The sequence below is a fragment of the Thamnophis sirtalis genome, unplaced genomic scaffold (assembly GCF_051295495.1).
Source record: "Thamnophis sirtalis isolate CommonGarterSnake01/CBP01778 unplaced genomic scaffold, rThaSir2_p1.2 scaffold_1, whole genome shotgun sequence".
In the NCBI taxonomy this organism is placed as follows: Eukaryota; Metazoa; Chordata; class Lepidosauria; order Squamata; family Natricidae; genus Thamnophis; species Thamnophis sirtalis.
Window position 1 is genome coordinate 67878715 of NW_028261381.1, and position 17059 is coordinate 67895773.

The 17059-nt window shown below is 39.5% G+C and overlaps 1 protein-coding gene across 2 annotated transcripts in view; it reads right to left on the bottom strand.

Moving 5' to 3' along the window:
* Positions 1–9318: 9318 nt before the first annotated feature.
* Positions 9319–17059, bottom strand: part of SYT7 (synaptotagmin 7) — a 257645-nt gene continuing 249904 nt past the window's right edge. For both annotated transcript variants that reach the window (XM_087715082.1, XM_087715086.1), the window contains one exon: positions 9319–15675. In XM_087715082.1, coding sequence (XP_087571208.1) covers positions 15571–15675 — 105 coding nt within the window. In that variant the 3' untranslated portion in view covers positions 9319–15570. The remainder of the gene's footprint in view (positions 15676–17059) is intronic.

The window sequence follows — 17059 nt, forward strand, 5'->3', positions numbered from 1 at the left end:
ATTTCGGCTAGTGGCCAACAGGCCTTATACAGATTTGAGACCCATATAATAACATTTTGAACCAATAAATTAGTTTCAAGTGTCATTACAAATGTTCCTTGCTGAATTTTTCTCATTTAGCAACCAAAATTATGATTATGTAAAAATACCAGCTTTGTGACTAATCCCTGCATTTATGACTCTTGTAGCATCCCATGGTCATGTGATTGCCATTTGACGCCTTGTGGTTGGTACATATTTATGACCATTACAGTCTAAGTCATGATCACATGATGTTTCATTTAATGACTTAATGGGAAGTGATGTATTGTGGTCACATGATTTTCTGCTTAGTGACTGTGGTGCTTAATGATGGAGCTGCTGGTTCCAATTGTGGTTACTAAATGAGATCTACCTGTAATATCTAAAGATCATCCTTAGTAGGAAAGAAGCTGAGGCTAGGTAGGCCAGGTGCCTTTCTGTGCTATTTTTATTTCAGATTTTTATTGATGTACTCTAAATGCCCAAGGAATAGTAGGCGATCCTGACATATTTCAAGGTCTTGACCTACTTGATATTATATATATATTACTCTACCATTTATGTCTGTGGCTCACAAACCTGAAAAGAAATAACCTTCATTTTTTGGAATTTATGGTGGCTCGTGCCTCAACATGATAAAAAATAGAAGGCTAAGAAACATTGAAAAAAATGCCATCTTACCAGCATTTAGAAGCCTGTCTATAGTTACTGACCAACATAAGGTGTGAACCTTGTAAATTATCAAATTAATATAGATGTTACACAAGTGGAAATACACAATGCAAGCTGCCTCAACCCCTGTTGGGTTGGGATCTGATCAGTTGCACTGTTTGGATTATTGAGCCTGACCTGCAAAAAAGTGGTGTTATGGGAGCAACCACCACAAGAAATGGCATATCACTCCAGCATCTCCCATACTTTTTCTGTGAATCAAGCCAAATGTCATTGCAAACCTAAAACACTGCATACTGTAAAGGCCTCTTTGTAGGATATTCCCAGACCTGCATTCATAACACAGGTTGAATTGTATTAGTTTTGCTCCATGTTCACAAGTTCGTGAACCTGGTGTAATATCCATTACTTATTTACATAACCAGAGATATGGTTGGCTTTGTGCACAAATGGTTACCATTTAGATTTAGAAGGTTAGCAAGCTATTTACAAATTTGCTTTTATACAATGGTACCTAGGCCTGAAAAAAAAAATCCAGTAAAAAAAAATATCAAAAGGAAATGAAGGACAAATATAAATTTCTTGTCTGCAATGATTTCACATTTCTCAGCTCCAATGGAAAGGTGGGAAAGCTGCAGAACGGATTCTATAACTTTAAAGATCCTCCTTGCTGGAATAAAGTTAAGCAGCACTAGAACTCAAAAATACTAGCAGCAGAAAAGGTACCAAAAAGAGATCTGGAAACAAAAAGCACATTAGGGAACTGAAATAAATTACATCAGGATAGTTTGGGGCTGCAAAGCATTTTACTATAATTAAACATTGCAGTGTTTGTGATTATCTTAACAAATGGTATTTTGCAGACTCTTTTCTTGGTGATTTTTTTTTGTTTGGAATGGTCATCTACCCATATTTGAAGAAATAATGATAATACGTATTTACACTTTTATTTTTACATCCTAGTTTTGTGCAATATTTGATTGAGCCACATTATCCTGGGAGGCAAGCAGTTCCATTGATTAATCATTCTCACTGACGGAAAATTCCTTCTTATTTCCAACTTGAATCTCCCTCTGTTGAGCTTCACCGATTGCTTCTTGTCCTGCCCTCAGGTGCTATGGAGAATAAATTGACATAAGGAAGAGAATAGTACACTAGACTTTGTGTTTAGAACATGGCTAAGAGACACAAATATTACAAATGTGGGAACAGGAATAAGTGTGTGAAACTAGGGTGAAATTTTTTGGGGGGTTATTGTTGACTGAACCTTTAGTACAGAATTGTAGTTTGGGCTACATTAGCTGTGATCTAACTTGATCAATGACTAGCGGTAGCAATGGGTTCATTAAGTGAAATGTGATAAACCAGCTGGGAAACTCATGCTATAGTTAATTCCACATAGATATTCATTTTAAAATATCATATCAAAGTTTTTAAACATAAGTTACTATAGATAATAATCCCAACTCTGAAAGACTATCCACTATCATAAAAAGAAGGCAAAAGAAAGGCCGGGAAAGATGCAAAGAGATGATAGATATGTTATTGAATTCCTTGGACTAGTACAATTGTTATTTTATATTTCTACTCATATCTGATGTATCGATGCATTCAGCATTGGAGTGAGCATATTGAAATCCTTGAAAAGTTTTTCATTGGATAGGGACTATTAGGCTTCCCTTCCCTTCATTAAATATAATGAAAACATAGCAAATAGGCTGCTGTTTAAAGTCACTTGTGAGTTAAAAACCAGCAGACAGTGGTACCTAATTGTCATTTTCCAGGCTGATGTTCAAGATAGGCCAAGTTAGGAAACTCCAAGAACTACTGGCACTTTATTTTATTGTTGTGGGGTATAATAACATAATCTTTAAAATTTATCAGAAAGTCTCTATGTCCCCTTTTCTACCAAAAAGAACCAAAGCTGCATTATCTGGAGTATTTTCCTCATCCCCTTTTCCTTTTCAGGGCTAAGTTGACATTTACTTAATGGTGGGATTTCTTTTTCAAGGCTACCTCCATACTCTTCTGCCCCTTGGAAACGTAGTGAGGTAGGATCTGGATAGCATGAGGATGGGAGTCCTCCAGGGAATACCAAGGTTGTAGGCTAACCATGAAGTCAAAAAGCAACCCAGAAGAAGGCAATTGCCATTTTTTTTTCTGTTGCCAAGAAAACTGCTCAGACAGCTTTGCGAAGTTGCCAAAAATGAAATGCAATGTGGAGGACATGCTATATTACTTTGTCCTGTCAAAAGCTCTCAGGGAGAGTGCTAAAACGAGATGACTGCAGAGAAATATTATCCTTCCAACCCCACCCTACTATCCTGTCAGAATTCATTCTTCCATAGTCCCTCCCCCATCCTTCCAGAACTGATGAAACTTCTTGGACAAGAAGCAAGATGTCTTCTTCCTCAAGGAAAAAAAAACAGTTGTCTTTTGAAAAAGCACCTTTGAGACAAAAATGGTAGATGCTTTCCATTTTTTGAGGGAGTTTCCCTAGCTTTATAATCACATGTTCATCAGGTATAATTTGGCACTCTCTTGAGGGAGGGAATAGACCATAAAACAAGTGGACTATGTAGTTGATATGCGAGTTGAGGATAGAGAAGGAGGGCTGCACCTTAACCCAATTATCAGCTGTTCAATCTCAAAGCAAGCTTGAGCGACAGCTTTTTTTGAAGGGGGATGCAGAACGCTGTGGGAGAACAGGGCTACCTCAGCAACAACCAAGTGATTTGGTTCTTTTTCTCATGCAGTAGCCTCATGTCCCCAATCAGTCCTTGTGTAGCGACTGTTAAAGTGACACTAGGGACAGGCTCATCCCTCACCTCCCCATCCCAGTCGCCCGACTGCACTGCAGACAGAATGAGTCAGCATGGAGAGCAGATTGTTCTTATTTTTACGCCGCCACTAGTTGCTATTGTGCAAGTGGAAAACACTGATACAGCTAACCATGAGTTCAGGTTGTCATGTTTCATGAGCTGAGGACTAGTTGAAGGCAGCATCCTTGGGATATAAAGCAAATGAAAAGATATTTCCGGGAAAAAATTGTATTGCAATGCAAGTAGGGAAAGGCCGTTAGCTTTGCCTGATTTTTATCACTGCCCAGTGACCTGGTCTTTGACTTAACAACCATTCATTTAGCAACCATTCAGAATTATGAAGCCCTGAGAAAAGAAACTTACAATCGCTTCTTGTACTTACAACCCTTGCAGTATCCCTATGGTCATGGGATCAAAATTCCTGTGCTTGGCAACTGCCATCTATTTATGAAGGTTGCAGTGTCCCCCGGGTCATGTGATCACTATTTGTGACCTTCCCAGTCAGTTTCTGACAAGCAATAGAGGAAGCCAGATTTATTTAACAAACCTACGATTCACTTAACAACCAATGATTTGCTGAACTGTGGCAAGTAAGGTCACAAAATCAGGTGCAACTCCCTTAAGAAGCGACTTGCTTAGCAGTAAAAATTCTATAGTCTCAATTGTGGCCATAAGTTGAGAACTATCTATAGTCCACTCCTCAATTTTTTTAAAAAAAATGTCTGGCCCTATTCTAAGAGATTTGTATAGGTTTAAATCAAGTAAAATAAGCTGGTTTTTGGTAGCTGAATTGATATTATTGGCAAAATGCTTTTCCTTTTCTTGGCTCACATTAAAATTTTACTCCAGTTGATGCCTCTGTGAAACACATTTGAGAGCATGTGGGGAAAGGTATTGCCACCATGCAAACTGATGTTGAAAGTCCTTCTTTCTCTTGTTCATTTAGCATTTTTCCCATCTTCTGTGATCAACAATTGAAAAAGCTATTTAACTACCAATGCAAAGTTGTCTTTATAAAGGATGTTTTCGAGTGAGAAGGAAATAATATGTTCCGCTAAATAAAACTTTGCTTTCCACTGATGGGCAGTCTACTTCGGTTATTATTTTCTAGTTTACAATTTTCAATCACCATCTATCTTTCTCCACCCCCATCATAAAGCTTACCATCTTGTTATAGACAGAGGAGAAATATAATATACATGAAGATCAAGAATCATTCAAGTACTACGGTTAAGTATTAACACATTCTCAAACATAAACATTGCTAAAACTTATTTCTTGGTGCTTTGGTCTCAATTGGCTTGATTTTGCAGTTCTTGAAGAAGAATAAAAAATCAGGAAGTGTCCAATGCCATGTATAACCTCTATTTTCACTGTCCACCCCTCAGTGCTTTGCAACTGACCTCACAAGGAAAGGGAAACAATGTATTATGATCCAGAAAAGTTGGCTTCACTCCTTAGGTTCAATATTTGCATATGTGGGAGAGCTCCTTTGGGTTTCAGGTTAATGTTTTACTTTTGATAGATTTGGATTAGATGAGAAAAGTTTCAACTTCCTCTTGAGCTGCCCCATGATAGCCTTATGTGTGTCTGCTATGTGGACGGCTTATTCAGTTGTAAAGTAGTTTCTGCCAAGAAGTGTGGCAACATCAATTTTTTGAAAACTTGGCACAGTTCCACTCCCTACCTCAGACCAAGGATAAAGTCAAAGCCATTCTTGCTCCTATTCCCTAGAGCAGCAATGGCGAACCTTTTTTGGCTCAGGTGCTATAAGCAGGGGGAGCGCAGGGGGGGGTCGTGTGCAGGTGTGCTGAACCCATAATGCAATGCACGACCACCACCCCCAGCGCGCATGCATGCATGACAGGTGCTTCCCACATTTTTTGCATGCTTTTTTCGCCCTCCCCAGGCTCCAGAGGCTTTTATAGAAGCCTGGGGAGGGTAAAAACAGCCTCCTCTGCCCCCCCGGAGACCCTCCATAGGCTTCAGGAGCTTCCCTGAAGTCTCTGGAGTGCAAAAAACTGGCCCCATTGGGAATGGACTTCCAGTTTACTTGTAGGGCCGTTTAATCCCTCCGGTGCTTCAGGGACCTTTCGGAGGCTTCCCTGAAGGCTCTGGCGGATGAAAAACGACCCTACGAGCAAACCAGAAGTCACTCCCGGTTTGCTCGTAGGGCCGTTTTTAGTCCGTCAGGGACCTTCTGGAGGCTTCCCTGAAGGCTCCGGAGGACTAAAAACAGCACTATGAGCTGTGACTTCCGGTTTGTCTGTTGGGTCATTTTTTTGCGCTCCAGAGGCTTCAGGGAAGCTCCTGAAGCCTCCGGAGGGCTTCTGGGGGGGCAGGGGAGGCTGTTTTCGCCCTCCCCAGGCTCCTATAAAGCCTCTGGAACCTGGGGAGGGAGAAAAATGGCTTACAAAAAGGCTGAATTCAATTGGCCAGTGCACGCATGCATGCTGGCCAGCTGACAGGGCAACACCTCGTGTGCCCTGACAAATGGCTCTGCGTGCTGCCTGTGGCACATGTGCCATAGGTTTGCCATCCCGGCCCTAGAGGAACAATTCACTCACCTGCTAATTGTAGAAATGCAAGCATATCAGCTCATCCAATATGTTTTCCAAACATTCATAGCTCTAACCAGCATGCTGTGTGGTTAAACTTTGTTTGCTACAGGGGTGGCAGAATCGAGACAATTAGTACCAGTGCTATAAAAATGAGGGAAAATTAAGACAGAAGCCAGAAAATACCTTTTTGTACTTCAGAAATGGTAAATCCTGGGGAATAAAATGTATGTTTAACTGAAAGCACTCCAAATATTCATCACAGCACTTACTTTAATCTGACCTGGTACAAAAGAGTCGCTTTGAAGAGTGAGATGGGCAGCACAGAAATTTCCAGTGCAGGACCCATAGCACCTTCTTTGAACTTAGCAATTAAAACTTCCCATTGGGCTCAATTTAAAGAAATATTTTAAAAGGAAAGGACATTGGCATTCTGCAAAGCAAAGCACCATCCTACACTTCTGGCTTTAATTCTAAGCACGCTCAAGGCATCACATGGGCCCCACAGGTCTTTTCCCTTGCCCCCCCCCTTAAAGACCGGAGAGTTAGAGACAATGCTAAACATCATGGTGAAATGCAGTGGAGTGGAAACAGAGTCGACTTCCCAGGATGGTCCAGTTAAAGGTTGTGATGTGCTAAGTGGAGCTGGAATTTTGTGAAACAAAGGTGTTCTTTTTTTTATCCCCGGCTTACATGATGTTATTTTCCTCTCTGTGTTTTTTTTTTTTTTGAGACAGAAGAACGAATGCAAGGGATGCTTGGTTTGCTCTCCTTTATTGTTTGGATCAGGGGCCTCTCTACAAAACAAGGGGCCTGGTTCTCCAAAAATAGGGTTCTGCAAAGGAAACGGTCCTTACCTTGTAGTTATCAGTGCTTTTCAAGTCACACTGGATTAGTAGTAATAGCAATAACAGTAAGGTTAGATTGTCCCCCTTCCCCGTTTTTTGTGTGTTTCATCAGGTTTTTTTTTAAATTATAAAGCACACCTGCTTCAATGAATTTTAACATCTCCAAACACAATAGAAAGAAGGTAGCGAAAGAGCCTAGCTGGATGGCCACCCTCCTTGCTAGTAACAAACTCAGCTACAATGTACTCATATATTTTTTTTTCTATTTTTTTTTTCTGTTTGCACATACTATGCTAGATGGTTATCATCACATTGAAGAAATACCCGAACAAGATACAGCTAAGAGCTCAAGTTAAAAATAAACACAACTCTTAAAATTTCAATTGTACGAAAGAAACCACTTCTATTTGGGAGGAGGAGTGATGAGTGGTGGCAGGTGAGGGGTAAAGATATTCTGTAGGGAGGCTGGCTGGAGCAGATGCTCAGTTTGTCAAAAGTGATCATAATACTTTGCATGTCGATAGTAGTAGCACCTTTAATCAAAGGCTATTCTAGCATTTGGGAAACAGCTGGAGATAATTTTACACAAACTAAAGAAACTCCATACCCATTAAAGCCTTGTTAAAAAGTGAAGGGATCTTGAGCAGTGAGGTTTTTATTTAACACACTCAGAGCCTTGATAGTGGAAGCCTCACATCATCATCATCATCATCCCCCGTGAGATGTGGAAACATTATTCCCATTATACAGATGGACAAACTGAGGTAATGAGAAGCTTGATAATCTCCCCTCCCCCTCAATTGTCTCCATGGCAGAAATAGAAAGAAGACCCAGTGTCCTGCCAAACTCCACCAACCCATGCAAACACACACATACATACACACAGAGAGAAACATATATACATGTATATATATATATATACACACATACATTTCTTCTTTATATTTGTATGACCCTCAATTCCCCATTAAGCCACTCCACCCCCATTTTTTTTTAAATGCAAGCTTATGAACAAATGATTTATGATGATGCTTTATGAGTTATGGAAAGTTTATGCCCACGCTGGAAGGTGAGCTTCTTTACATAATTCTTGTTACCATTTTATACTCAACCATTATAATCCTCAACAGTCATTTGCTGAAGATAGAATTTTTCATATTGTTGAATGGGGAATTCCTCACCATGACTACCTAGCAGGAATGAGGTTGTGGGGTTCACTGAAGACTGGAGCTGCTTTCAAACTGGCAGAGGGATTTAGGGGGAAATGCTCCACATGTACAGATGAGTCTGTGAATAGTGTATCTGTAAAGTTTATTTTCAAGCTACGGGGTCCACCACAGCCTTTAATTTTGTTAATGTTTGACAGCTAATAAAGTGCTTGATTAATCTCAGACGTGGGTTCTAAAGGCCCTCAAATACAGTATTTGAAAAGCTGCCACATAATCAGCAAATTCTGCCTCCGTGGTGGCTTACAAGTTGTGCAGAACTGACATATTTCTCTCAATTTATTTAAGAATATCATTAAGTCAAAAATGATGGGAACAGAATACTAGCTTGGAGCAAGCCAAATTGTTGACTTTGTTGATCTGGAAAAGCATATATCTGTATGTGCTCTAATGGTCATTGGGTGAATCTATTTCCACTAATGGAGTCTATTTAACCTTCCCACTTGTAGGTGTCCCATTTCCATTACTCCTTATACTTTCCATTGTGGAAAGTAGTGGAGAATCTAAAATGAAGAGCTGTAATGTCATGATAAATGTTATGTTGCTTGGAGCTTACAGTGATATGAAACTGAAAATCTGGTATGGTATGTCATCCAGGACTGTATATGACCTCTGAAGAAATGGACAGAGTTGTTGGTGGCGCAATATTGGAAGAAGGAAGATTTGCCTACAATCCAAGAATGGACATTGAAAGTAACAAACTTAGCTGAAATGGCTAAAATATCGGCATATCTCAAAGATTATTCAAATGAGAGATATAAACGAGACTGGAAAAAATGGATTGACTATATACAAAATAAATACGGGACTAAGAAATTCCAGTTAGCCTATGCTTAAGATCAGAAATGATTTAAACTGTTAAAAGTCAGTTCAGTAAGAAGAAGCTAAGTTCAATCTAGAATGTCATTAATTTCTTTATTTCTTTTTTCTCAATAGATTTTAGACTGTGTTAGTTAAAAATCCATACCGTGTACGGGTTCTGGGAAGTCGGGGGGGGGGGGAAGGAGGAGGGGGGATGGGGGGGTGGAGGGAGGGAGGGGTATACACAACAAAAAAAAAAATTGTACTTCAATGTCTTAATGATTGACAAATGATGACATATTTGTGTTTTTTTTTTTAAAGAAAAATAAAAAAGTTCTCAAAAAAAAAAAAAAAAAAAAAAAAAAAGAAATGGACAGAGTGTGGTTTAAAATTTTATGTTTCATCTGTGGATTGGATTACCTCCTTTGGTGGGCAAGAGGGACCAGGATCTGGGAGATGGTCCCTACAAAGGTTAGTGACACCTGAAGTCTTAAAAAAAGCTTGTGGTAAAGGATCAAAGGATCTCTTTGGATACAGCTAATTTTTCATATTGTCCAGTGTCTAAGCTTTCCTTTTGGGGAAATGTTATCGAGTGAATGGTAATGAGGCAGTTACAAAGAAGAACAGATGACTTCAGTCTCTTATGGATAAATCTAGCAAATTAATTAAAACTTTGCAATTTCTGCCTGTCTGGAGCAATCCTGGCAACTTCCAATAAAAGCACCTTCCAAATGATATCTGAAGTTTTTTTTTGTAAACATATACTGGAACATAGCTTTGTTCCAAACTGAAGCTTTTTAATGCTTCCGTCAATGGCTTATGTTTAGATTATCTTTTTTGCTTGCATTAAATAGCCTGATATGGTCAACTGATAGAGTTTTGAAGCTCATCCAATATATTTTTTATGAATTGTAAAGGAGCAAGATGGAATTAAAGTTATTTGGGCAAAATTGACCAACTATGATGAAGATATAATTGCTTTTAAAAATAGCTCAGTGATAATGATTTTACTTTGAAGTCAGAAGAAGCTGAGGAAAAAAGTACTGGAAACAGGATTGGGAAAAAAAGTACTGCAACAGGAAGTTAGTTATATTCCAGTTCCTTTTTTGACATAAAAATTCTTTTTGTTGTTTCAGTAGCCAATATTTTGTTTTTGTATCTGAGTGCATGACAGCTATACAGGTAAGGCAGAAAAATAGAAAAATAAAGCCGTATCCATTTCAATACTCTCTTTCTCTAGCAAGATATATTAAACAAATGCCAGTTGATGCCTTACTATCACTGCTCCCTCAATAACAGAATAATAAATATATAAAAATGGGGGCTTTGATTTTAAATTCTTGGCCCAGCTGAGAGCATGCCATCTCCCCCCCCCCCACAAAGCCATAGGGTGGGAAACTCACTTTACAATTCAAATGTTCCTGGTTCCTGATTTTTTTGAAACCCTCTCTGATTATTTTGAGTCTTTCTCTTATTTCTGCATGCCTTCATTATTCTTAGCAATGTCTTGATATATGTATAAAAATATGCCTGCCAGAAATATAATTCAAGCATTTGTACATCATACATGGGGAAAATTCAGTATCACATTGACTAAATCTACACAATACATACCTATAACTCCATCACAAATATTATGCACATTGTAAAAGTCAGTCTGCTCAAATACCTTGACAAAACAGATCCATGGATTAGCCACATGATGGAAGAAACTGGGACATGTGAAATGTTGGCTTGTGGATCCTCATGATCAATGGCCAAGACTGGAGAGGGGTGTTAAATGCTCTATGATAAACTGATAATCTTTTTCTATACAAAACCTATCCGAAGAGACTTCAAAGGCAAGGTGCTGCAATACTGTTGGTTATAAACTTTATATTTGGAGGAGTCATTTTTTGGAAGGGAAACAGTTGAATAAATTTTGTGTGTGAAATGAGAGGAATGTGAGGAGGGGACTTAAAAGGACATAGGGTAGTTTAAGTGAAGGACTGGGAGAGAAGGTGGACAGAGGTGTAGAACAGAGGTGATAGTCTGTAGAAATATACCTGAGAGGTGATGGACAACATTCTGGAGAAGAAGCAGATATTATGAAATTGCACTAAGATTGTGAAAACTAATTGGCCAGGAAACAACAGAAGAATGTAAGCAGGGCCTTTCTGGATCAGACCACTGGTCTATCTAGTCCAGCAGTCTATTCTTACAATGATCAACCAATTATACAAGGAAGGTAGCCTTCAGAGGCAGTCATACTGGCATCAAAATTAATATCCATTGACCCCCATGATTTCCCTAATTTAGTCCAACTAATCAAGCTGGCAGCTTTAAAACAATTCCTAGCCTTTCAACCAAAATTAATGAGTTAATGAAGACCTAGCTATTTTATATTTAACCATCATCCATTCTTTTCCAAAACCACAATTTGGTTTAGCCTACTTCGCTGGCATTAAGTCTAGAAATTGCAAGAATCCTGTTACCCATTGACTTTGGTACTCATTGCAGGCACATCACCAAGCTGAGCATCCTCCTTCTACTACTATCCTTTCTGTTATCACTGAGAAATGTTTTCCTTAGAACTTGACAGCATTGGCAAAATGATCTTGTCATTTGCCCATCATGTTTAACTAATTCTGTTAGTTTTTGGGGTTTATCAGAATCTGTAAAAGTGCTACCTTGGCTGTCAGTTTGGGCATTTATATTCTCAGAAGAAATGGATTAATGTGGGCTAGCAATCTGCCCGCTGGTTCTAATAAAATTGTTCAGAAAAATCAAAATGGAACATTAGTGCCATCTAACAAATATTATGCTCCCTTCCATTTTCCTAGATTTATCTATATCTCATCTCTCATTGCTCATAGAAGAGCAGAAGGCTTTAAACGTATTGTTTTTATCTATGTTGCTGTCAGTGATAGCCACATGCATTATCTGAAGACTTGGCATCATTTTCAGATAAGGAATGTGCTGAATTAAAAATACCCATCTACCCTCATAGGGGACCAGGTAGTGTATTTGTTAAAATTGTGTTATAGGGGAAGCAAGTGAAGATTCTGTCATAAGGGTAATATCTGAGGGAAATATAATCAAAAGAGAACCTAAACCTTGAATCTTCCCCCTTTGAAGTCACTATTGCCTGTGGTTCCTGCAGAAAAACATGCATTCAGAATGCTGTCTTGCAGCAGAGGTAACTTCTCTTGTGTGCAGAGACAGCTTAAAAAACATTATAGGGGACAAAAATCAACTAACACTATCGTAATAGCAAAATGATAAAACTTACTTTTTTTTATTGATGCCCCAAATCTACCAGTTGCAACTGCTTGCCTTGGGTATGAACCAACCACGGACATTTTAAGGCAGGTTTCCCAAATAAGTTTCATAGGGCTGTTTTTCAAATTCAAGGAAATAATAGTTTGATGGAAGAAAAGAATGAGAAGCCAAAACCACCACCTTAATTTTCTTGAACCAACGATCCTGTCTTTGTCTAGAGGTAGCAGTGTGCTACTTCTGTTGGTTCAAGGGCTATACCGAGGGATAGCTGGGACACTGAGAGTTGTATGGCAAAAGTGGGCAGAAACTATTATTTGAAGTTAATGCCTTGGGTATCTTGTTCCTTAAGGCTGCCCCCCCCCCCACAATGCAAAAGAAGATCAAGTTTTGCTTTACCCTAATCTGGGTTCTTAGATCAAAAAAGAAGTCTACATACAGGGCACATGACTCCAGACTGCAATTTTTGCAACCTTAACTCAATAAAGATAGGGAAAAGGGTCTAGCAATAATTTATCCTAAGTAAATTATTCAAGACATGTTATGATAACTGTCGTTTACCATTTAAAGCAACTAACTCATAAACAGCAAAACAACTTTGGTTTTTGTTGTGCTAGAGAGGAAGATCTGAATCATGGTTTTAAAAAGTGAAGGAGATTTTAGATGACTACCGGAAAACTCCTAAGAATATAGATCATTAGATAAGTGAGAAGACTGCTTTGGAAGATCATATAATTTCTTCTCATGTAAGAGAAATGAAGTGACCATTAATAAGGTATAAACCAAAAGTAGAATTATTACTCAAGTAATTGAGTACACTATGATTTTGAGTTTCCTTCCAGCCACATCATTGCAAACTGAAAGAAGGGTCCCAGCTCTATTTTTGGAGCTATGACATCCTATTTTTTTATCTTCTTAGTAGATTTCCCATGATAAGAAAAAGCCTGGAAGAACTGTGGGGGGAATATACATGGAAAAGAGACAAGGAAGACGTAATCAGCTGTACCTTCCATGGAATTCTGCGGGTTAATCAGTGTGACACTGCATGATAAAAGCCTTGAGTTGAAGCATTTTGTCATTTGATAGAGCACCTGGCAGTAATCTGGAAATGTCATTTCAGAACTGATTCATGCAGTCTTGTCTATGACATATTAAAGCAGAAATTAATTGTCCTCCAAGTATATTTTGTTTAATGGATGCTAAAAATGTTCAATAAGTGCCACCTTTGATCACAAACCTGTTTTGTACATATATCAAGGCATCCATTTTCCATAGCAGCTTAAGTTTTGAACACAACACATCAGTTATGTGAATATGCAATTAAAAATCACAATGCTGCTCAGTCCCCACTGCACTCCTCAGGAGTTGGGGTAGGGTGGGGTGGATTGCAGGATTACCACTATATGCTTTATGATGAACAATTTTTAGACAATCCTTTTTTTTAACTGAGCCTTCCTGATTTGGGGTGGAAAGTAGAGAAGCTGTCAAACATGTACAAAGTAGTTGTGGACTGCAGCCAGCCTCACTTTTGTTTAATTATTACACGCAGGATATGCTAAATTTGTGATGGCGATAGGGTCACCTGCTGATTTTAATACATTCTATGTTGAACTGGATTAACCATAAATTAGCTACAGAGATTCACTTTCAGAGTACCTCCATTCCTGCTTTGACACACTTGTCTTAGATCTTTTTATGCTGACTAGGTATCTGGAAAAATGAGGTTTTTCAAAAACTTTTTCCTGATAATGATATCAGGAGAAAAAATTAGGAGACCATAAGATGTTCTAGCATCTGGTGGAAAAAAACCCAGTCAAGATCTGGGTAACTAAAGGACATCTAGAGCATCTGATTAGCAAGCAGGGGGTAATTTTAGTATATAAAATAATATCCTGAGATGTACTGAGTGGAGGTGTACGTTTCTCTAAAAAGTCATACACTCATGAGTGATGCAAGTTGTTAATGAGGTGTTCATTACGAGGCAATCTATCTTACAATTAGTGGAAAATTGACTGGTTAATCGTATTGCTGCACGCTTGTTCCAGTGGCAAGACTCTGGTCTGGGCAAATGCCAGCCTTGGACACCAAGACGGAGAAGAAAGATGGCACCAGTGCAGATTGAAATAGGTCAACCTCTTACAGCTGACTGGATGGAACAAGTTGTGAGGGATCTGCTTGCCAGAGAAAATTCAGCAGTATTTAACATGTCTCTTCACCATTACCAGATCAAAGGAATAAATAAACATTAGTTTCCCTCTAAGAAATTTTAGTTTGTGACATGTACTTCCGGCCTTCCAGACCTGTGGGCCATCAAAATAGCTTTCTTGCCTCTCACTGTTCTCTTTTCCCTTTGACTCCAAGCCTGGAAATCAACTGCTTTCTTTTCTCACATGGCATAAATTCTTGTTGATCCCTGCGAGGCTGACAATCCATTCCCTTAGAAAAAACAATTTCTCTGGGGCTGAGGGAAAGAAAACACAAGGGACACATAAATGCTCTTCATAACACACACACACACACACACACACACACACACACACACACACTCACAATCAGTCTCCCTCCACTCCTTTTCTCTCTCTCTCTCTCTCTCTCTCTCTCTCTCTCACACACACACACAGACAAAATGCACCCAGAGGGCTATGGGAGCATCATGGCTCCTCTCTGCTTTGCTGAGAGGCCTGGCTAGGATAGAGGTCTAGCCATCCTTGTTATTTATATTATTACTATTACAAGTTGTATTGAATTATAATGAAGCCACCTCACTGAAACAGAGCAAGTGATCTTGCCATTCCCCCTCTCAAGTCTGTGCACCCACAGATGAGGGCTAGCTTTCTCATGGCAGGGCAGGCTACCATTCTAATGGGCCTTTGGCTGGAAGAACGCATAGGCAGTCTTGTATGGCGATCACAGATTCCTCTTCTCCCATTACTTCAAGGTCCGTGCCACACCGCATACTCAAACAAACTAGGGCTGAAGAAGCCCCATTCACTTCTCTGGGCTGAAGCCCCTGGAGTGCGGCTCTTCTCTGTTCCAGCTCTTCCTCTTGCTTGTTCTTGCTAAGAACGGAGTCTGAAGGACAGGCTAAAGCAGGAGGTTGGGTGGTAACAATGCTCCTCATAGTAGTATGTGCCGCTGAACCAGCATAAGGGGCACTGACATTACTTTCCCACGCCCAGAGTTTTTTTTTTAAAGTACATATATCAGGTTTACTCTCTTAGCCTCTGTTCATCCATCCCCAAGCTTTTCTCTCACGAGGACACCTCAGTGCAGCCGCTGTGCATAAAGTCATGTCATGAGAGTGTAGCCAATAAATGCTGACTTGGTGCACCGAAACCCAGAGCAAGTCCTTGGCTTCTGCCTCTCAAGCCTTCAGCTGATGCCACTGTGCCACCGCCTGGCGAGGGTGTGAAATCATATCCTTCCAGTGCTTTACTTCGCCTGGTCCACTCTTCCACGATAGGTAGATCTAAAGGAGGCAGGGAAACAAATTAGACAACAGGAATGGTCAAAAGCCACACTATTCATTATTATACCCAGCTCTTCCCTGAGTTACCGCTCTGTGCACCTCCTCCTCCCAAATAGGTCAGCTTTAGCACATATCTTAGTGCTTGCATAACTGCCTGCTATGAAATTACTATCCCTGAGTAGATGAAGCAGAAGTGGCTAAGTCTGTGTTTCCTTGATTGGGCATAAAGCAAGGGGTGGGGCAGTCATTTTGACAAGAAATGAGGTAGCAGTTGAGAGAAACCACATCTCCATTGCATGGCATGCTCTCCCGGGCTAAGGGCACTTTCAGATAATCAGCTTTTCATTATTCAAGCTGTCTGATTTTACAATAGCATTAAAACAAGAGATACAGCAGGCTGTTCTGACTATTTGACATTAGTAAAATGTTACTGGGATGGACAGTTCACTTCTCTGCCAGTATGTGCTATTCACAGGGAACTGGCAGCCAAAATTTGTTGCTTTTCTGATTTGGGGCACTCATCAAGATTTGTTGTGCCCGCCTTCCCCCTTCCTGATTTCCTGTTACCTGGCTGTCATCAATTTGCTTAAATGTTGCAAGGCATCCTATCTGTGCTGGGTAGACTTCCATTACTGAAAATCAGGTAAGAAAAAAATACTATAGGGAGGAAAGCAGAGAGAACCTAGACATTAAAATTAGAGCTTCTTACCACCAATATTGCAGGGCTGGATTAGGGCCATTGATGCCCTAAACAGAGCCCAATAATGGTGCCCCTTGATGGAAGCAACATTCTCATGCCAAGAGATGGAAACAAATGTGGTATCTGATGACACCTTCAAACCAACCCTTTAAATTTTAGTCACTCACCATGACAAAGAAAACATGTTTCAGCAATGTAAACAATGTTATTTTTATTGTTTTTAAAAACTGTTTTAACTATTTTATAATTTTAGAACTGTAAGCTGCCCAGAGACACTTGGTTAAGTTGGGCAGCAATAGAAATTGAATTATTAAAATAAAATAAAATGGAACATTCCAGTCAAGGACTATTACAACAACAACAAAAAAAGACTGAAGTTAGGTGTAGCATTATAGATAGGAGGAACAACTGTGGTGTCCCCCTTCCCTTGGTGCCCTATCCATGTGCTTATTTTGCTTTAGGATCCTTTATTCCCAAGGAGGCAGAATGTCAGCCTTTCAATGTAGGCCAGGTCAATACATAGAATCCTGCAGGGATTCTAGGAATGCGAATTCTAGGAATGATTCTGTAGTTCTAGCCTATGGATGTAGGCTAGAACTACAGAATCTTGAAAGCTTGTCCAAGTTTCTCTCTCTACCCCATCATATACTGAACAAAATCAAGACGGAGGTATTTTGAGCTATT